We start from the raw sequence: 22422 nt of genomic DNA on the forward strand, positions 1-22422 counted from the left end.
TCTGAGAGACCCTGACCAGGTTTGGATGATCACAGAAAAGAAGCCATGGTAGCTGGTTGTGCAATGCATGATTTAATTACCTTTGTAGTATGTGACCTACTGTGTTGCCTGAACCTAGAAAGTAGCACAGCCTGATTGTTTCAAAACCACCAGATCCCATGGCTTGTAGGATGCATGGGTAGTTTCAAAGCCATACCCTGCTGCTCACCTTACTGGCTTTAGACAACATAACAGCCTGCATGCTGTGGAGGTAATCAGGGAAATTACATAGTTTACAGCTGGCACACAGGGTAAAGTAGTGAAAAGCCACTGTGACTTCTCCCCCACCCACCAGTGATTGTGTGAACCGGGAAAACAGCTGCTATTCTATAGTTTGGGATGTGAATGTGTGGGTTCCCAATGTTGTAGGACTCCCATCAGCGCCACCCAACATGGACAATGACCAGGAATCTGAGGAGTTAAAATCTAGCAAAGAAACTCAAGGGGTAGAAGGCACTTAGCTGTCTGAAAAGAAAAGGGAAAATATTCTCAGGTGAAAAAAGCAGTTTAGAAAGAACCTTCCATTTTCTGGGGCTACTTATCTTTCTCCAAATAGAAAGATATTTGGTGACACAATGGAAATTGCAATCAAACAGTGTCTGGAGGCCTTAAGTTCAAAGACAATTGCTAAGCTAGATAAACAAGTCTCACTAGATGTACTTTCCTTTGCTTCCTAATGGTGCAAATCTGCTGGTTGGGGCATGCTGGGAGTTGTAGGCCTTTTTCCTACCTACCGGTAAATACGTATAGGTTTGCATCTTAAGGACACTTCCTAATATCCCTTTCTATAGTTCAAAAAAAGATCAATCAGGATCTAAACAGATGAGAAAACAGTTAAATGCAGAATACCAGCATCAGTTATGATCAAGCAGGGCTGGGCGGGGAGATACCTTCTGGCCTTTATTAACCACATGTGGTGAAGGGCAGTACTTCTGGGACCACCACCACCCTCAAGCATACTCTTTCCCCTCCACTACTGCCCAGATATCCCCTTTCCTCCTTTCATCCTTGTATGTAGACCAGTCTTCCTTAACTGGTGCTTTCCAGGTGTGAAGACTACAATTCTCAGCATCTCCACAGCTAGCTTGCAGTTAGACTGGCCATTGGTGTGATGAAATAAGGCAACATAAGAATTCAATTTCAACACAGCTAATGAAGGCAAAGGGTATAAGAGAAATAGGGGAGAGGTAGTCTAGATGGGGCATGATTATTTCAAAGCACTGCATTGAAAAGGAGCTTTCTGCTAGCTTTGTCTCCTTTTAGTCTTAACTTTTGATGACCAGTCATTTTCTGTTACTCACATCTCAGACGTAGGAACAGGAGCTAATTCTTTTCTATAACAAACCACATGGCTACTTTTTTCTATAAGAAACAATCACAGTTGTTTCCAAAAGTGGCTAAGGAGAAGGCCCAGCAGGTCACCTGCTCTGCTCTTTGACATCTACAGGACTCAATTTTATGAAAAGCAGTGTCAAGATGATGCCCCACTTTGGCATCTTTATAACTACTCAAGCTTCTTGAGTATAATAAGCACAGAGCTGCCAGACAACCAGGAAAATAGTTTTGAAGCCAAACTTCTGTATGTTGAGATGAGAGAGTGGCTGCCAGAAAAGTTTACGTTGGAATCAGCAGAGTTACTTACACAGTGCACACACTTAAGCTGTATATGAGTATATAAAGCAGGTTGTTCAAGCCGATTCTAACTTATCCTTCAACCCCAACTTTCTTATGCTCATGACAGAATAAAGTGTGCATTGATCAGGGATAGGCAGGAATTTTGAGTCATCTTCATATCTATAATTTGAGAACATGCCCAGGGCACCACCATAAAATGGATGCACAGAAAATGACAAGTAACCAGCCCAAAATGTCTGAGTTTGCAGCAGACATGGGGTCTGAGCTCAAACATGCTAAACAACTCCCTCAAACCTACATTCAAAGCCAGCACAAACCTGTTTCAAAGCAATCCCAACTGGTAAGCAAATATGTTAAGTGGGAGGATAGGGAACCTTAGTGAGTGCAAGGAAAATGTGTCCATGGGCATACAGAGTATTGTAAGTTAGAATATCAGAATGGCCCCAAGAAATCTAACCCCTAGTATAGAGGATGGTTCCATGTTATTAACATATATACCTTTGAGATATTTGGGTACATTTGTGAAATTTTCTATGTTGGGAGAACCACCTCCTCACACTTTCCTTGAATCACTAGCTCAGACAGCTGGATCATTTTGAAGGCTTTCAGGAAATAAACCATATATTTTTAAAAAGTTACCACCCTTTATATTCTTTCACAGTGCTTTTATTTAACATATTCACATGGTATTTATCACAAGTTAGCTCCACCGTTTTTTATAAAAATGTCTTTTACAAAACATATTAAGTTAAAAAACAGATCAAAGTTGTGTTGAAATATTGGAATAGTTAAAATAGAAACAAACAAAATTCAATTGTCCTGAGGGTAATCTATTCCAGTAGCAAGTGCAAGACTGGGGAAAGAAGGGGAAAATGATCAAACACATGTGGAATGAAAATCTACATTTAACAGATTCTACAAGGAACTACAGAACAGTGGAAAAAGTCCTACAAATAAATCCTTCTGTCTGAGTTCAGTTCTGACTGAAATGTAGGTTCATGAGTAAACTTTGTACTCTATGCATAGGAAGACTTCACCAAGATTGAGGGCAGTGTGTAATGTGGCTGGGAATGTATGTTCCATGGAACAGAAAAGCAGTGAAGCAGACAATGGCCCTTTAAAGCCACATTTCCTCCAGCAATTTCAGTAGACAAAAAGTCTGTATGTCGATCCAAGACAAGTGATGTGTTTTCCATTTTTAAGTTCCTATACTTAAAAATAAATAAAACCAAGTCTATGTGCACAATATTTACAGAACTCCTTCCAGTTGTAGTAAATTAGGGCTCCCAGTAGTGGCTGACTGATGTTTTATACATTAAGGAGTTAGAGAATTAAGATTGTTATTAAAGCAGAGGACAAATGTAATTACTGTTTTCTGTTTCTTATTTTAACATCCCCAAAAGCAGCAGCTGAAGTGCTGATCACAAATCTTCTTCACTTATTTTCTCAAACACACAGTCATCCTCATTTGATTTACTTGCTGATATCTTTTTTCTTGCCTTAAAACCAGAATGAAATATCTGTGCAGAATCAAAGGTATGAGAAAGTGATAATGCTTATATAACACTACAGTGTGTATTCAAAGTGCTTCAGACCCAGAGCCATTATCTCAGTAATTCTTACAATCAGGACTCAAGGCAGGTCAGAATACAGCACATGTCAGACATACCTGCAATGAGTAACAAATTCTTGTATGGCCCTCTAGTGATTTGTGGCAGATAGGAGACTTGAACCAGCAACATTCTGGTTCACAATTCAGCCACCTTTTTACATTTTCTCTTATATTCCACTAAGACTTCAATATAACAATGGCACATAGAATTACAATGAAGTCACTAGCTTCAAATTGCCATAAGGCCTTTAGACAAATGTAGCTGTCATATTGATTCCTGTCCCACCCCCTCTCATGTCAATCTAGTTTATATAATGTAAGTCACTAACCTGACTTGGATGGATGCTTGGTTTCTTAGGCTTATCTGGTTCAAGAAGCTCAATTTGCTAAAACAGATTGGTTAAATGTAAAAATTGCTGTTGTGCTAAAAGATCTCTCTCTCGCACGCGCGCGCGCGCGCACACACACACACACACACACACAAACCACAGAAACATAGCGAGTCAGAAGGGGTCTCCCAAGCCATCTAGTCTGACCCCAGCTCTAGCTGGCTCAGGTCACGACACACACCCTTACCTGCAAGTAACTCAAATGTATTGCCAGTGAAAACCTTCAAGTGTTAAAATACTAGCAATCTTACCTGTGTTTCTCTTACCGACATTGATTTTATGAGCATGATCTCCACTGATAGCAAACATGAATAAGAGTTATGACTCTTACTCAAGAGAGGATAGCACATACCCTAATGCTACCATAGCTCTAAGGCAATCCAGAAGACAATACTGGATCAAGATATAAAAGAGCTTGGGGGCATTCTAAAATAAATCTCTCCTTCCTAGTTAATTTCTTAAGATTTCTATACCATCTTTCAGGGTTTAATTTCAGTTATAAAATGGGAGTATACATCCCACTTCTATGTGCACTCGGTTGGAAGTGTATCTTATCAAACAACATAGGATTTGATCCAAGGATGCAAAGCAGCACAGCCATGAATGGGGATGTGTGATAGGAAAAATGTAGCAACCTTTTTTGGTTCGAGTGTAACATTTCCAAAGGGCAATCTTCTGGGATGCCCAATCTTCAGGAGAGAAAACCTCTCCTGTTTTTCACACATGCATACCCTTTTATGCTCCCTTTCCTCCCACTCCCCTCTTTCCCTGCTGTCCTATTCTCTCCAGCTCCTCTAGTTGCCTGTGTTCCTTACTCCCTTGCTGCAATATTTCAGGTAGTACAATTGCAGAGCATGGGTAGGATAGGGCTGGCTTTTCCCTTCCAAGCAGTGAGACTACTTGGAAGTGCATGCCTGCTGCCTTCCTGACAGCAATTAGGGTTTTTCCAGCCTCGAGGATGGGTGAGGTAAAGCTGTGGGCTGAGGTTCCCTGCCCTAACATTAAAAAGGTCCTTGTTATCAATGCCTTCTCCTGAGAATGTTCTAGACAACTCACCGAAGTAAAAATAATGGAATCCAATAAACACAAGTTGGATCATCTTCGGACAATTGGGGCAATGCAACTAATAACTTCACATCAACAATTAGGCAAATTGGATCGTCAAGCTTTGCTCACCATTTCTTGGTCTCCTTTACTTGTTGTCATCAGCTGCTCTGATATTATCTTTTTCAAGCAACTGCTTAGGAGGAATGCCTACAAATGGGAAAAATGATTGCATGTTAAGTTTAGGTACTCATTAAAAGAACATTCTTGTTTTATAGAACTACTACTTTCTAGACTACAATTAGCCTTGTTTTGTGCATGGTTCCCTTTTTAAAAATTCCCAGCTGGTACTCATATGTTATTCAATTAATCATGTGAAAGAACCCATCCCTACATTAACAAAAATGTATAGCCACAATGACTGAGAGGTACTGCCTCTCAGGCATAACTTATGCCTGGCATAACTTAACATTGAAGGCATAACAGGCATAACTTAACATTGAAGCACATGCTACATGTGAAAATGCTTTGAATGTAAAATGTCCCAGATTTAATTTCTGACATTTTCAGTTAATTAAACTGATTTTCAGCTCCAGGATTGGGAAGTCACTGCCATTTTAAGCCTAAGCTGTGACTTACTGTAGAACAGTTTTGTTTGTTGAAACAAATCAATATACAGACATGCCATGTCTGGGTACACATCTTTCATTGAAATATATAATATTGTGCACAGCCCTGATTGGCTGTCCCTTTCATGTTCACAAAGCAGTTTTCTAAGTGTAAACAAATGAACAGAATGTGGGGGGCTTAATAAAATGTTTATGAAGATAACCTTGCGGATACTTGGTGTAGATTCTACAGCTTAGATACAGGGAGAACGTTCTTGATTTGATGGGACTAAAGATGACCGGCAGCTGCTATGTCGGCTGAGAGATTAACAGATAGAATGGCTATACGTTCCACACTAGTTCAGGAGTGGGAAATCTGGGGTGGAGGAACAGCAGAGAGTACCTAGCTACTTCTCTGCTTCAATGGAGAAAATACACAAGCAAGCATTTTTGTGCCCACAGCAAGGGGAAGCAGCTTGGGAGGATAATTAGAGCAGAGTTTGCCAAATGGCCACGCCCCATTCTCCAGCCCTAGCACATTGCTAAGCAACACTGATTTTTTGGTGGGTTCTTGTTATAACCTTTTAGAATGGAGGAAAACAACTGTCCTAAAGCTTAATTATTGGCAGGAAGAGCTTGAAGCTAAAATATACTGGTAGTTTTGTTTGTTTCATTCCCACCCACAACTGAAATGTGATCCTCAAAACCTTCTCTGAAATGGAATTTGTCCTTGGACTAAGAAGTTCTGCACCAGCTTTAAAGTTCCTCTTCCCAAAGAAAACCTTTTAAAAACCAACAGGGTCAATAATCCAGGCATGCATACTGCACATGTAAGACAGACTTCAGTTTACCCCCCAAGACTCGTTTTTTAAAAAGCAAAACAAACCTGCTTTGTGTTAAAAGCAATCCATCTCCATGTGTCAGAATCATTATACTCAAACCTGAGCTCCAAGAACTGGTCAAGTCCGTGGCCTGCAACAGATCCCTGAACAAACAAACACTATTATGACATTCAGAAATTCTCTAGTTCACACCACTGTCCAACCACAGCTATATTAACATCTTGGATCTCTCAAATTATTTCTATAAGCAGCTATCAAAGATCTGGCACAAGCCCTCTCTTCACATGAGGTAGGAGAGCTGGTGTGCTGAAGCTGCATCATACCCCTTCCTGGCTGCTGTATCATCCTCTTCCTCTTCTCCCAATATGCTCCCCCTTGTGTTTACTGGCCCCATGTTAGCACTATGGAGAACTAGTCTGCCAGAAAAAGCTGTAAGGCTCTTGCAGGGGCTCTCTTGGGTCTCATACGAACCCACCCCTGCTTCTTCTGGCCAGGCAGCTATTCATAGAGCTGACCTGATTGCAGCAAAAATAAAGGAAATGTAGAGAATGTGATGTGAGAAACAGAGGGTATGTAGCTGCTCCAGTGAGCCCCACTGACTGTGCTCCTTCTGTGGCAAATGCCATAGCAAGAGCGTAGCTAGTGGGACTCCCCAGAGCACCCACTGGAGGTGGTAGGATAGTGGTGACTGCAGGATAGCAGCATAATTTGCCACTCCCTCTGCTCCAAGATCTCAGACACCATCTTGAGACAATTCATCTGCTATCAGTTTAGCCCATGGCTGAGAAGCATTGAGACACAGATTGTTAGCATAGCAGTTGAAAAAGGGAGGGCAGTGTGATGGAGGAAAATGGCCTGTTTTTACAAAATCTTGGAGCAGGGGGTGTTGCAGGAATATTTTAAGAAGAAGAAATTCCTCCCCTGCTCAATCATGAACTACTAGCAGAGATAGGAAAGGACTCAGGAGGTAGGTTGGCGTAAGATGCCTGCACACTGCACACTACTGCATAGATCTTATCCTAGGTTGGATGGAATCCTGAACAGGAGCACTCCTGCTAGGCTGTGGGGATATATTTATTCAAGATATTTCTATACTGCTTGACATCTCAAAATGCCCAAGCACTTTGCATGAGAACACATACAACAGAATGTAAAAAATAATATATACGATAGAAAACTGGAAAGATCCACAAAAGCATTACAAGAGCAGTGTCATGACTGACTACTAGTCCTGGAAAGTCTGAGCGAACAAATGTATTTTCATAAGGCATTTGAAGCAAACCACCGTTTATGCCTCTTGAACTGCATGTTGGCAAGTATTCCAAGGGTGGGTGCCACAACTGTGAAGCCTCACTTTACATCTATTCAGCTGATGATACTCGTGGTTGCAGAACAACCAATAAGACCTCCTTGGAAGATCTCAGAGATTAAATTTATGTATATTTAATCAGCTGGCATCCCAGATGGAAAAAGGCACTTGCTTAACTCTGGGATGTGTCTTGCCCTCTCAGTGCTGTGCTACCCTGTGAAATCCAGAGTGCAGGAAGCTGCTATCATTGGACAAGTGTTGAGTTGCTCAGAACTCTTAGGTCTGTTTGTCTGTATGTTACAAAAATTCTACAAAGGCCATTTGTTTAAATTGTTCTAAACTGCCCAGAGAGCTTTCGCTATAGGATGGTACAGAATGATGCTAATAATAATTTCCTATTGTCTTGTATCCCGCCATGTGCAGTAGTTGCACCTGTAAGTTTCTGGCTGCACAGACTTCAAATCCACAACAACTTCTTCCTGCCCCCTATATGCCATTAAAAACTCACATGAAAGCAATCTACACTTGGGTTGTTTATTATTCCCTATATGAAAGGCAGCTCTGTTTAGGGATTTTTCTAGCCTGTTAAAATATTTGGAAGATATTAAAGTTGCTCACAAGGTACTTACTAGAAATGTGACCTGCCAGCACCTCACCCTGTTGATCTTGAAGCTGACCTCCTGGATCTGGCTATTAGGCAACTTTATGCCGCAGCTAATCTCATTATTTCCCACGTGAATAGCAGCAGTGCAGCCTACTTCAGGGTAGTCGCAGGCACAAGGATCAAGCTGTATATATCCATAATGTTGGACTTCACGAACCAGCTCTAAAAACTGCACAAGATAAATGGAAACTAGACAACAGTAAGCTAGATACAACATCATGGAGGGAGAGCTAGCAACTCCCTGAGTGTTCGGAAACCACAAACTACTGGAAGACCTGACCAAACCCCCAGGTTACTGAGGAACACATTCCACTCTGAAAATCCATTCAGGAATTCTCCCAAAGCTCACATTAAAATTGTAAATCTCAAATATGCCAGGTGGGAATGAGTAATAGGTTGAGAAAAATGTGTATGGCAACATTTCAGAAGTGACTCCGGTGTGCATCGTTAAGTCTATAGCTGTGCACAAATAACCCTTTGAAATTCTCCATCCTATCTGTGGGCATGGGAACTGGGAGACCATCTCCACAAATTTCTTCGGGAGCAGAAGAAATTCACCCAGAGAAGTGGGGCTTTCCCATTAGCAACACCTGTAGCATAATTTCTTTAATTTCTCATAAGGATTTCTGCTTTTTTGTTGCCACTTCTAAAGTTGCTGTCTCTCTCTCATTCTCTCTCATACGTACTTCCCTTGCTCTGCAGCTTTTCTGGCTGCCCATGGTCCCTAATCTGAAAAAGTCCCACGGGGAAGTTACTTCAGGTCATGTTCCCTAGGCTTTAATTGAAGTACCAGAAGTTGGGGATGTTGCTGGAGAAATAAGGATACAATAGTAAACACACTCTCTGGTGATCCCATAAGTAAGATAAACATAGGAACCCTGACTCTGATCCATGAGAACTTTTCCAAAATTTCTTCTCCTTAGAATGTTTTGGGAAAATAATCTCTTTTCTCTCAAATGAATTGAGAATGGAAAGAGCACTATTTAATTCTTTATGCATGGAACTTACATCAATCACTCCTTCCCAGTATCTTCAGACACAGGAATAACTGGAAAGAACACTTCCACGTTTTTGAATTTTAGCATGAGAGGTTCCAGCTACTTAATCTGGAGAAGTCTAAAAAGCAGTAATAGCTCTATTCTTGCAGCAAAAGTTATGCAAGCTGTGTTCTTGCTTTGCACCTTTCAGTATACAAGCACTAGAGAAAGTGTTGTAAAGATGAACTAGCCTATCTCTCCTGCCTCTCTTCTACAGGTATAGGCTACATTCTCCCTATGAAGAAAATATCACAACAGGAGTGCTACTTGAAGGAATATATTTCCAGTAGAAAAATGCACAAATCAAAATAAATACATAAACAAAAAGGGGGAGTATGAGAGAAAGGAGTTAAGCCCCTCTCTCCATGGTCTCAATTCTGATCTCTTATTGCAGAAGCAATTTTCAAATGACACATGGAACATTTAGGAGTGGTAGTTTTGACAATTATTAATTCATTGTTAGTAACTTCCATAGTCAACATTTTTGAAAGAGTGTGGATATAGGGTATCTTTTCCAGGCAAAGTTGAAGAATGTAACCTGTCTTAACAGGCAAATGCCTTCCATAATTTCTTTACACTATAGTATACACCCAAAGAAAAACGTAGGGTCATCATTTTAAAATTGTGTTACCTTCATTTTGTTTGGTGCTTTTTGCAGCATTTGAAGTTTCTGCATCCGTTCATCAGTAAGCTTGATCCAGTTTTTCTCTATTTCCTGTACCACCTTTTATGTAAAGCAAAACACACAAACAAAAACTGTACCACCAAGATACAAGTAGCCAATGAGCTTCTCCAATTGCCAGCCCTGCTGTTCCTTGTGGTATCAGGTTCTTTTGACAAAGGCACAGCAATGCTTGCACAGGGAACAACAGTCAGGCTAGTAGTTCTCTGATACAGCAGAGTCAATATTACTCCTTCATAGTCGTTATGGCAATTGGACTCTGCTCGTATCTCTGAAGTCCTACTATGACCCCTAGGTTGCAGACACCTGTTCTGATGCTAGTACAACTACATTATGGAAGTTGAAATGACTGCCATGGGTGGAGGTGCTATATAAAAACCATCATGATGTGCAAATTTCAATTTTTTGACCATCATGATGTGAGAATCAAATTTCAATTTATTTTTGTGTATGGTTCAACTACAACCCAACAAAGAAGCATATTAACAATATGCTTGCACAGCCATTAAGTGCTTTTAGTATTTGTAAACTACCCTGTCCACATATTCTCAAGGCAGGCAACAGCTCAATACGAAATACATCTTCAAAAAGAGGAATTAATAATATTGTGAGATACTACTAAATACTTTTACTCACTGCAGCAGTTAAACACTACAATGTCCCCTTGAGCCAAAAGCTTCTTCTACCCATTCTTCCAACCCATTTTGGACAGTGCTTGGAATAAATACACAGCTACCAAAAACTAGTAAGTGGGGTCTGAAATATGACTTACTTAGGGAAGATCTGATTGCTTAAACCCAGATCCAGCACTATCACACAGAAACTTCATGTCCCTGATTTTAATATGAAAAAGGCGATATATAGGTGAGGAGTGCTAAACCCTCCCCATTCACTGTTTAATTCACTGAAGCTGCTCTCCTCATTTAGACTTATTTCTAGTATTTTAGGATTGCAGTGCCTGGTAGGCATGAAGAGGGTGTAGGGAGGTAAGCCATGGGGAATGTTAAAGAGTCCTTAATCAATGGACTTGTTTTGCTGGCCCCCTCCTTCTCCTGGTTTTTATATCCAACCAGGTGCTATTTCAGATTTATAGGAGAGCTGGCATGGTCATTTGTTGTGCTAACTGGAAATTATGGAAGTTGCTTTTACTTCATGTTTTTTAAGAAGTTTTTTTAAAAACATGGTGTTTTGAGTGGCCAAGGAGCACTAAAAGAGTAAAAATACTCTGTATGTCATCTTGTTTGTTTTACAGTCTTGAGTCGAGTGGGGTTATTAAGCACTGCAGGCAGTCCACTGGCCACATGTTCTACATGATTGCGTTAGATCTGGGTTGGTTTAATAAACACAGATCTGCTGTTGTCCTATCTAGTTTAACCAATAGACTTATTATGCACTGTATCTCTTTACTGAAATATTTAATGTAGATAGCAGGAAACAATCAAGAAGTTGTGCTTGTTCATGAAAAACCTACCTTTAAAACATAACTAACTGATTAAGAGACCAGATTCAGTTCATACTAATCTTTCTAAAGGAAAAATAGCATTTGTCTTAGAACATACCTGCATATAAAGTAAATTCACTGAAGTTCTACAACCCATAAGCATTTTATCAAGAGAAGGATCCATGTACCTGTCCAATAAATGGGGGGGGGGGGAGCAGATAAAACATTGCAGCATAAACCACAGATCTAGGGACATAGATGCAGAAAGCAATATAACTGAAAGATTGTTATCAAAGAAGGGAACTCCAAAAGTTGTGTTTAAGCTGAAATTAAGGAATAAATATGTTTCTTAAATGTTGGGAGTTATCTCCTATAAATATTCCTTAAATTTAGTTTAAACATAGTGGGGATGGTTAAGGCTGATTTGCCAAGCCAACTTAGGACTCCTCTACATGAGGTGTTTTATTCTCCGTTTTACTGAGACAACTTCTCTATTTTTTCTTTGTGGAAGAAAGTGCCCTTTGTCTGTTTTTGCCCTTGGGTTTGTCTTTACCTTTATATAATGGCTATATTCCATTATCCAGCTATAACATTGTATTAGGCTATAGCTGCAGTATAGTGAAAAGGCAACAAGATAAGGTATTCTCAGTTGTAATTCAATAGCTGACTTTCCTCACTTTAAAAGAAGCTGCAAAAATGGCTAGAAAACACAGGAGAGGCCCTGGAGGATGACGACACTGTGAAAACTACCTGGAAACTTTCCTGACTGAAGAATGACAAGTGCACAATAAATGCAGAGAAACTTTTACTGATGATTGTATTGAGCCACCAGTTGTGAGGCTATTTGCTCAAAACAGATTAAGAATGCACCTGAAGTGCTAGAAAAAAAATGCCTGTGCATCCTTAAATGAGCCTTTAATTCATTGCAATTAAAAGACCTTGACTAGAACTGGACTGTACCCAAATTGTCCTAAATATATTAGTCTATCCTCTAGACATGGACTGTATTACTATCCCATTTGACAATAGTATACATATGTTGCTGCTCAGCACAGATGAACTGGGCGTATACTCCCCAACCTGGAAGTACTATCTTTTAATGCATTTTATAAATTTACTTTAACTTTCAGCTCACCATTTTCTGATCCCAATCTTGCAAGGTAATTCTTTCATACTCTGAAGACTCACATAGGGAAGTTCAAATTCTGCCAGCTTTTTCAATACTACAAGAAGGAAAACAAGGGCAATTTTTGAAACACACTTGTTATACAATTACACCTATTCTAAATAAAGCTGTGTGTACCCAATACTATTTACTCCATACTGGGAATTCAGCAGAATAGTTGCTGAATAGTTTAACTGAATAGTTGAATTCAGCAGCCCAAATATGTTATGTGAGCTCATCATCATCAATAACAGCAATAATTTTATTTCTGTATTGCCCAATACTGGAAAAACTCTGGGAGGTTTACAGCAACCCATAAAATACAATATAGAGTACAGATAAAAATAAAGCATCACCAAAATTACAGTACAAAATTTAAAAGCCAAAATTTAAAATAAATTTTAAAATTTTAATAGCTAACACAAATTAAATTACAAGACCTTAATTTAAACAGCTGACATAATGCCCCAATATAATATTAAAGCTACTTAAATATCCTATCATAGAAGACAGTCTTAACCTTTCACTGAAACACTATTATAGTTGGTATCAGGCGGCCTCAGCAGGAGCTTGTTCTTTAGCTGGAGAGGCCACTACTGAGGCCCTTCTAGTTGCCATGAGCCAATCCACCCAGACACAGCAATCAGAGGCAAATTGTAACATCCAAGTAGAGAATAGTTGTCAGAGGCATTTTGTCAAGTTTTGTGGTACTAAGGCTTATAGAGCTTCATAGTTAAAAACCAATACCTTGCACTGGCCTTAGAAGCATATAAGCAAGCAGCCAATGCAAAACAGGCCAGAATTGGCATTACGTGTTTGGAACTTCTGGTTCCAATTATTAATATGGCTGCCAAATTTTGCACAAGCTGCAGCTTCTGAAGAGTCTTCAGCTACAGCTTCACATAACAGAACACTGCAAGAATCTAGTTTAAAGATTACTAGAGCACAGGTTACTGAAACTAGGCTATCCTTGTCCAAACAGGAGCATAGTTGAGCCACCAGCCAAGACTGGTAGAAGACACTCCATGCCACTGAAGCCACCTAAAGCTCAAATGACAGCAATGACTCAAGAAACACCCCCAAGCTATGAACCTGCTCCTTCAGGGGGAGTGCAATCCCATCCAAAACAGACTGAATACTCTGCATCTGGTCAGAAGAACCACCTACTAACAGCATTTCAGTCTTGTCTGGATTGAGCTTCAGTTTGTTAGCCCACTGTCACAGCTAGTTGGCAGTTTACCACATCCACAGCCTCATCTACTGAAGATGAAAAGGAAAAATGGAGCTGTGTGTCATCAGCATACTGATGGCAACATACTAAAAAAAACTCTGGATGTTTCAATAGCTTCATCTAGATGTTAAAGGACAAGACTGACCTTGAGGGGTATTGTTCAGCCTTTTAGACTCTCAGAATTGGTTTTCTCGGAGAGTCTAAAAGGCTGAACAATACCCCTCAAGCACCAACTTCCTGAGCCAACTTCCCCAGAAGGATAGCATGGTTGATGGTATCAAAAACTGATGAGAGATCCAGTACCAACAGGGTCACATTCTCCTATCTCCAAGCTGCTTCTGTGTCAAAACCCTGCTTGAATGCTTTCAGAAATGGCTCTAATCAGTCTCATCCAAGACTATCTGAATCTGATTGTCCTCCACTCACTCAAGAACCTTGCTCAGAAAAGAGCTACTTGGAACTAGCCTAAAATTAATGAGATTTTTTGGGCCTGGAGAAGATTTCTTCAGGAGTGGTCTCATCTCTGCATGTTTCAGGTGGCATGGGACCACACTCCCTCATAAAGAGGCATTAATTACTGCCCTGGTCCAGCTGGCTGTTACCTGCCTACTAGCATTTATTAGCCAAGAGAGGCAAGGCTCCAGTATGGATCTGTCCAAGCATCTCTTCAATATCCTCAAGCAGTATTAACTGGAACTCAATGAAGAAGACTAGATTAGGCTGTGCTCTGAATATCTCATCTGATTCAACTGTGATACCACTGAAATCTAAGTCACTGAAAATGCAATATTTTCCCCCTAGAAATGCCTAGAAAGTGTATTGTAGCAGGCCTAAGATGGTCCCAAGATGTCCACAGGGGCAGCACATAGTGTGCCATGGCCAACCCTAGAGAGCTCCACTGGATGGCAAAAAGAGGACTAAACAGAGGCAATGAGATATTGTTTCTTTTCCAATGTCAGTGCCTCCAGGTATATTTGACTGGAGGCACTTATCAGAGTTCTACAGCATTCACCAGAGTTTTCCTTTCTCTGTACTCAAGCCATCTCCTGTTTTGCTCCCTGCCCTCTTCTCCGGACTATGCAAGTCCTGCTACAGAGGGAGGTACTCAAAAGCGATTGTATCAACAGCCCAGGTTTTCTCTGCATTCTGGTGATTGACCAGGGATGTGACAGAACCACCAGCCATATTAGCTGATCCCCCTGCCCCCCGTCCCCCGCAACACACACACCCTCTGGAGACTGTCTGGATTCATCAGCTTCTAGAGATGGTCCATCTTAATAATTCTCTCTCCCCTGTGAGGAGAAATGTCACAATTGGCCTAAATCTGAGTAGGCAGTGATTTGACCATGACAAAGTTACTGATTCAAAGTCCTCTGCTTTCAGATCACTTATCCCTGGCTGAAAAAAAAGCAAATTCAGAATACGCCCTACCACAGGCACTGTGCCAGTGTCAAGTTGGAACAGTCCCATAGCTGTCATAGAGCCCATGAAATCTTGAGCCTCTCCTTGGTATGGATGTTAACACCCCACCAGGACCAGCAGGCTCAGTTTGCTAATCATAGGAAGTTGCCTCATATGGAGTCAGACTGTTGGTCTATGTAACTCAATATTGTCAGCACTGACCTGGTTTGTATGATGATGGGTTATTTAACACATGATGCCTATGGGACTCCTTTGGCATATGCAGCTCCTGACTAGCGATTTGTAGGGATTGGACCCTCTGCTCACATAATACAGCCTTCATCAGTTGTTGCCTCAGATTTAGGATTAGATGAAGAGGCGGGACTGGAATACTTCGCTGCAATGTCAAGGGCAACTGACCAAGACATGAGACTGGCAACTGAGGAGAACCAGACCATGTCAAGTTCCATGGGAAACTTGGGAGTGTTCAGAAATATGTGGGGGTGAGTTAAGCATCATCAATCCAGTTCTACAGCATCAGGTAAAATGGGCAGAGCAAATGATAAATGTCAAGAAACACTCAATGACTGAGTCAGCAAGAACCACTATGAAGATGGAGTAAAACTCCTTTTAGTTTGGAAGTGGGAAGAGACATTGTAGGGACTGGGCCCACTTCTCCCAAAATACAACATTCCAAGATTCAAACTCTGAATCTGAACTAGAAGAAGAGACAGAGTCAGAATGCTAAGTTGAAATGCCAAGGTGAACAAGCTGTGAGATACGCCAAGTAGCTGGTGAGAACCCGATCAACTCTGCTTTAGAGGAAACACTGTGCAATGGGGGGGGGGGGTGTCAGAGGTGGAAGGCTATAACTATCAGCCCAGTAGTTCAATCACAAGTCAAACAAGTGGACCAATCCAGTTATGTCTGCCACTCCTGTCATTTGGCCCACAAGTAGCGTGAACTTTCCTGAGAGTGCTGCCAGCTTCATTTGGAGGGCAAGGGAAATTCACTTGGGAATCAGATTCTGGTATGGGCAAGAACTTCACAGAGAGAACCTTAATTGGATGGATCCTTCTTATTAATGACTTTTATTACTTATTCTGTATTACTGGCCTGCCTATAAAAGACTGAGTTGGAAGCCTTTTGCCTTGATTTGCTGGGAAGGGAAAAGCGAAGTGCTCTGCTCACAGGTATTTATTTTGGAACCCACTTTATATCATTAGGCTGCATTTTCCTAATGGCCAGTATTCTACCTTTGCTTGTGTCTATGGTTACTGACTTCTGCAGTACAGTGGTACTTTGGCTCACAAACACATTGGTTCACAACCAAATCGGGTTGCAAACAAAAATTTCATGAACATTTTGACTTGGGTCATGAACTCCGCATTGGGTGGCGACCAAGATCACCATCATCGCCCCACCCCCCAGAGTGATCACGGCTGTGCTGCGCCCATCTTTCCTGCAAGAGCGCGCCCGTGATCACGCACGTCTTCCCTGCACAAATGCAACTGTGATCATGGCCATCTCCCTACTCAGAGGGTGGGGAGATGGCCGCGATTGTGCTGGTTGGGTGGTGGGGGAGGGGGGAGATGGCCACGATTGCACCCATCTTTCCTGCAGGAGCACGCCCATGCCAGGATTTGAGAAGCACCACCCCAACATAACTGTAATGAACAGAGAGTTGAATCTGATGAACGATAATGTGGTCTCTCATTTCTGAAGGATTACGCAGTGCAGGAAAAAACAAGAGACTATAGACAGATTTTTCACCAAATTGACCCTGCAGCTAAGAGAAAAAGAAGAGAGGAAACCCCTGAAAGAGATCTCCCCAATGTCCTTATGAAGGGGGACTCTCCCTCAAAACAATAACCTCCCCCCACCACCTAGGTTACTGTACTCTACTGTACTGTACAGTACTTTACTGTACTCTACTGTACTGTACAGTACTTTGTTACTTTGTTGTTCTTTGTCACTTTAACAGATTAACCATATTTACATTGAATCTTATGGGGAAATTTGACTTGGGTCACAACCAATTTGGGTCACAATCAGAGTCGTGGAACGGATTAAGTTTGTGAGCCAAGGTACCACTCTACTTTTCTTTTGTATTACAAAGCCAGCCTAGCTGGTCAGCTTTAACATAATAAATACTTAAGTAAAAAAAGCCTTTTGTCCTAATCTGCTTGAAAGGAAAGGAAGAGACCAGCATATCACAAGAATTGTCTCATCTGAATCCAGCCATCAAAAGTTACATGAGGGTTAAACAACAACCTTTGGCTTGTTGTAGTGTTGTTTGACTTTTGCACAAGCCCAGATGGTTGGGAGGGTATAACATGACCCCCCCCCCCACTATCAATCATGTATTGCGCATTTCAAATGGTGGCTGGCACTTGCCTTGGCTCCTTAAAGGTGATTTAGGCTGTATGGTTGTACAAACTGTCTGTCAGTGGCACTAGAGGGTTTCAGACAAGAGATGCCAGGGCTTAAAACTGCATGCAAGACATGTACTTTCTTGCTGAGCTAGAGCCCCTCCCAATCATGGAATGGGGCAAAGAATTATGAAAAGCATTTCTTCCTATTACTGCATTGATCTGCCCACACTAGCTTTTAAGATCCATGCCAGCATTGCCCACACACTTTTAAACATATGTTCACAACTACAAGGGCTAGAAACTTACTGGAAAAATTATCTCAGGAAGCTAATTGGTTTGCAGGAAAAATGAAATGTAGAGCAGGCCAATTCATGTAAAATGGTGGATTATTATTTGTTTCAGGCAGTAAAGGCAACTAAGGAATCTTCTCATCCTTTTTCCAGCTTTATTTTTGCAGTTGTCTCTGATACTATATGTCATCAGTATGTGGCTAGTGCTCAGTTTTATTTCTTCCTGACATCTGAATTGTGTGAGAATGTGGATGTGGCCTCAGTGGCTCAGGATGCCTTTGACCAGCTTCAACTAGTGACCTAGCTACACCTTTATCTGGATAGGGAAAGTCTGGTTTCACTAATCTACATTCTGGTAATCTTTAAAATAGATTGCTGCAGTGCCCTCTGTGTGGGACTACCCTTGAAGACTGTTCAAAAGCTTCAGCTCATGCAGAACATGGCAGCCAGATTAATACCTGGGACCTGGAGGTCAAAATACATAAAACCATTTCTGACCTACGTGCACTGGCAGCCTGAATGCTTCTAGGAGCAATTCAAGTTAGTGGTTTTAGCCTAAAAAGCCCTACATGGCTTAGGAGCACAGTATCTGTTGGAGCACCAATCACAGTCTACCTGGGCACTATGCTTAACTTCTGAGGCCTTCCTCTTAGTGCCAAGTTCAAGGATTTCTGGAGGGTGGGCAACAAGGGGGAGGGTTTTATCTGGCACCAAACTTGTCATCTTTTTGGAACCCAGTTAAGACAGCTCTTTATGCCAAGGCTTTTAAAGATTTACTTGGCTACCCAGAGCATTGAGAAGTTGACCCTCAAAGTGTGTTTTTACAGGGTCATTCTTCCTTGCATGTTTCAGCTGTTTTAATTTTTTGATGTTTCTTTGATTTTTAAGGTAGTTTTACTGCATTTTTTTGTCTTGCTTTTATGGATTATTGTAAACTGCTCAGGAACCTTCAGCTATGAAACTTCAGTAAATAAATGTAGTGGTGGCGGTGGAAATTGGTGCCTAAATTCAGTAATAGGCTAGACGACAACCAAAATGCTGAAGGTGAATCCTAACAAGTTGGAGATGCTGTGGGTGAATGATTCTCATGCCCATGAAGTTGGGAGCTTAGCTTGTCCAACAGGGGGTGGCATTTTATCTGAAAGAGCTGGATTCTCCCAATTGCTGCCTTATGACTGGAGCCATGAACCTCTTGACTTTTGGGACAATGAAGGGAAAGCCTTGTTTGTACATCTCCTGATTCACCTGCCATCCTGTGCAGTATTTATTTATCCAATAAGGCACAAGCTGTCTGGGAACTAGATGCTGATATCAGTGTTTTGATCAGATTTTCCAATCAGTCTCTGATCATATTTGTACAAAGAAAGAGAGGTACTTTTGGGAAAGTTCCAGTCTCCTCCTGTGAAAATATTTTTCTTCTTCATGAGGATATTATTTTTATAAGGCTGGAATCAGTGCAGCAAGGCTGGTTTGCAGGGTAAGCCATATGAGGAGAGACTGAGAGAACTGGATCTTTTCAGCCTCGAGGAGACTCAGAGGGGACCTGCTAGTGACATACAGGTATGTGAGGGAGTGTCATGCAGAGGTGGGTCGTGACCTTTTTCCCCCTGCAGATGTGTTCCAATGGAGCAAAGTTCAGGGAACCAAGATTCAAGGTGGATGCCAGGAAGTACTTCCAGACAGTTAGGACCCCTAGGGTATGGCATGGACTTCCATGGGAGGTGGTTGAAGCCCTTTTGGTGAGAGTGTTTAAGGATATGCTGGACTCGCACATGATAGGAATGTCATGAGAGGAGCCAGGGGTCAGAGTAGATGGCCTGAGAGGCCCCTTCTCACTCACTCTGTTTCTATATATTATATTACTACCACCACTGCCACCATTTACCATGATAATGCATGGCTCTGAGGATTCCACATTCCCACTCAGTATTTCAAGATAATTGGATTTTCTGTTCAATAGGAGTTGCTCCTGGAGCAAGGGAATGTATGCCCAAAGAAGTGCTTTTGTGTGAGGTATGATGTGTGATTCTGTTCTCCACTCCACCACCTCACATTAATGAATTCAAAGACAATTAAGTAATTTTCTTGTAAGAGCCAAATAGTTTGTTGTTGATACAAAACTATTAGACTCCAGGAATTATTTTTAGGTAGATTGCTGTTACAACATGCAAAAGGATACATTTTAGTTGATCTAAGAACTTTTTGCAGTGCTTTACTGAGAGTTGCATCAATACTGCAAAATATCAATGGCTGTTATATCGATATTGCTGGGAGGGTAGTATATGATATCACTATATTATAAACTGGAGCTGTGAGTTGGTAGTGTATGGGTCTGTGTGTTTTAAGGGAAATTGAGTTAGGATGGGGCTGTGAAATATTTAATGTAAAGATGGATACTTTCCTTCATTACTTTCTGCATTTAATTTTCTTCAGCTTATTATTCTCTCCATATGTACTCTATAGATGCCTGAAAATCCCCATAATATTCCATGCACCTGATTAAATGGGCTATAATCCCATTAGTCTTTAAGATACCACAAGACTTTTTGTGGGTTTTGTTCTGGTACTAATAAAATTGAGTTGATACAGATGCAGAAGATGGATGCATATAAATGGAGCATATGAGCAGCAAGAGGCTGTTTTTCAAATTTTTTACACTAGATACAAATTATATGAGTTGGTGTCTTCAAGCTCCCCAGAGTCTTAATGAGATAAATTTTAAACTAAAAAAATTGATTAAACTTGCCTCTTTTGAAAATCCATGCAAATGAATACATGTTAAGAACCCTTATTATGAATAGGCTATAAGGTAATTATGTTTTCTTGTATAAATTATTTATTCTTTTTCACTATATTTATGTTTTGCTGTTCCTCTAGGAATTTAACAATTGTCCTGTGTGGTAGGTTAGACTGAAAGTGAGTGACTAGCCCAGATTATCCAGTGAGAAATGGGAAGCATTTGCAGGTCCTCCTCAGGCAGCAAAATGTTCTGGACCAGCACTGCCTGCATATGTGGGTGACCTGTTTGACTGTATCTGATTAAATCAATGTATGTCTCTATCTTGAAACAGATTGTCAGAACATATGCTGTATGCTGGAATAGGGGAAGCTTATGTTTCTGCCCAAGATCTCCACCATAGAAGAGATATTAATCTTTTGTTTCCAACATACCACAGAAGATGATTTACATTTAAAAATGCAGTGAAAATGGTTTTTAAATTATCATTGTACTTTGTTGACTCTGTGTGACTCTCACATGCACACATGTGTAAATTCATTATTGAGGCAGGAGGTTTAGTCCAAAGTGCTAGCTCTCATACCTATCATAGCCTCGCCGCCTAGTTCAAAGGATATAATCAGAAGGCATAATTATTACCAGTGGCAATAGCATGATTTTGTGTGGTTTTGTGACTTTGTCCCTGCATGCCTGCCAATAGTGTCCTCATGATCACTTTATTCTCTTTTGAATGAGAGCTATTGCTAGAACAGGACAAAAGTAGAATTGTCCACCCTTCTGTTGCATGCGCTTCATTCTTTCCTTTCTGCAGTACAGGTTGGCTACTGGAGATTCAAGGGCTGCTCAACCTGTGCTTGGCCCAACTAGTATCAGTGGGCACTAGTTGCTATAGCAGAGTAATTTTTACTAGCTATAACACAGATAGCTGGCCACACTGGCCACAACAGAGATAGGTTAGTCAAGGTTATGAATGCACTGTTACTGCAATGCAATGCATCAAAGCCAGTGTAGTTAGAATACTTTAAGGAGAAGCAGGTTCTAGTTCCCACTGGGGCATGAAGTTCACTGGGTGCCTTTGGGCCAGTCAATGACTAACAACCTAACATATCTTGCAGGATTGTTGTAAGGACAAACTGGAGAATAAGGAGAATTAAGCATGTTGCTTTGGACTCTTTAGATGGAAAGTAAAATAATTGTAGCAAACAAGCTAATAATAAAAGTATATGTAGGGCTGCCTTTGAAGGTGTTTGAAAAGCCTCAATTATTAAAGAATAAAGTGCTGCTCATTCTGATCCTATCGTGTCAGCAATAAAAGAGCTTCACTTGTTTCCTATGCACAGGCAAGCCCAATTCAAAGTGCTAGTTCTTACCTTTAACACCTTGAATGACTTGGGACAAATATATTCAAGGAGTGCTCAATCCTTCACCAACATGCCTGTGCTTAGAATCCAGTGAGGTCCTTCTTTGAGTGCTGTTTCTGTTGGAGGTAAGGCAGATGTCTAAAAAGGAAAGAGCTATGCTGGCAGGAGCAGAGTTTTACCTGATTCCAATGCTGTTACTCATTTAAGTGCCAGGGAAAAGCCTTTTATTTGGCCAGGTTAGTGATCTGAGATAGTGTTGTACCTTGGTGTTTCACCTGCTGTTTTAGTCTGCATTACTGTTGTGCAATGTTAACCTCCTATGAACCACCTCAACACTGAGGATTGCAGGGCAGCATGCACATATTTATGCTAACATAAAATAATAAAAAGATGTGGGATAGACATATAACCTGAATCTGAGTCTGAATAGACATATAGCCATTCAGTGACAGATGGCATGACAGAGTCATCAGCAGGAATTAGGAATACAACTTATACCCTCTTATCCTGAAACCATTTGATGTGAAAAAAAGCATTTAAGAGAATCAGTCTGCTGACTG

At 40.9% G+C, this 22422-nt stretch overlaps 1 protein-coding gene across 1 annotated transcript in view; it reads right to left on the minus strand.

The window, feature by feature from the left end:
• Positions 1–2490: 2490 nt before the first annotated feature.
• The window catches only part of SNX31 (sorting nexin 31), a 33795-nt gene continuing 13863 nt past the window's right edge, over positions 2491–22422 (minus strand). Inside the window, exons 7-14 of the mRNA XM_044421722.1 lie at positions 12438–12525; positions 11421–11490; positions 9811–9903; positions 8108–8311; positions 6214–6312; positions 4852–4929; positions 3616–3672; positions 2491–3194 (exon numbers count right to left, since the gene is read on the minus strand). Of these exons, the coding sequence (XP_044277657.1) occupies positions 3096–3194; positions 3616–3672; positions 4852–4929; positions 6214–6312; positions 8108–8311; positions 9811–9903; positions 11421–11490; positions 12438–12525 (788 nt within the window). The 3' untranslated portion in view covers positions 2491–3095. The remainder of the gene's footprint in view (positions 3195–3615; positions 3673–4851; positions 4930–6213; positions 6313–8107; positions 8312–9810; positions 9904–11420; positions 11491–12437; positions 12526–22422) is intronic.

The sequence above is a fragment of the Varanus komodoensis genome, unplaced genomic scaffold (genome assembly GCF_004798865.1).
Source record: "Varanus komodoensis strain SLA01 unplaced genomic scaffold, ASM479886v1 scaffold12, whole genome shotgun sequence".
In the NCBI taxonomy this organism is placed as follows: domain Eukaryota; kingdom Metazoa; phylum Chordata; class Lepidosauria; order Squamata; family Varanidae; genus Varanus; species Varanus komodoensis.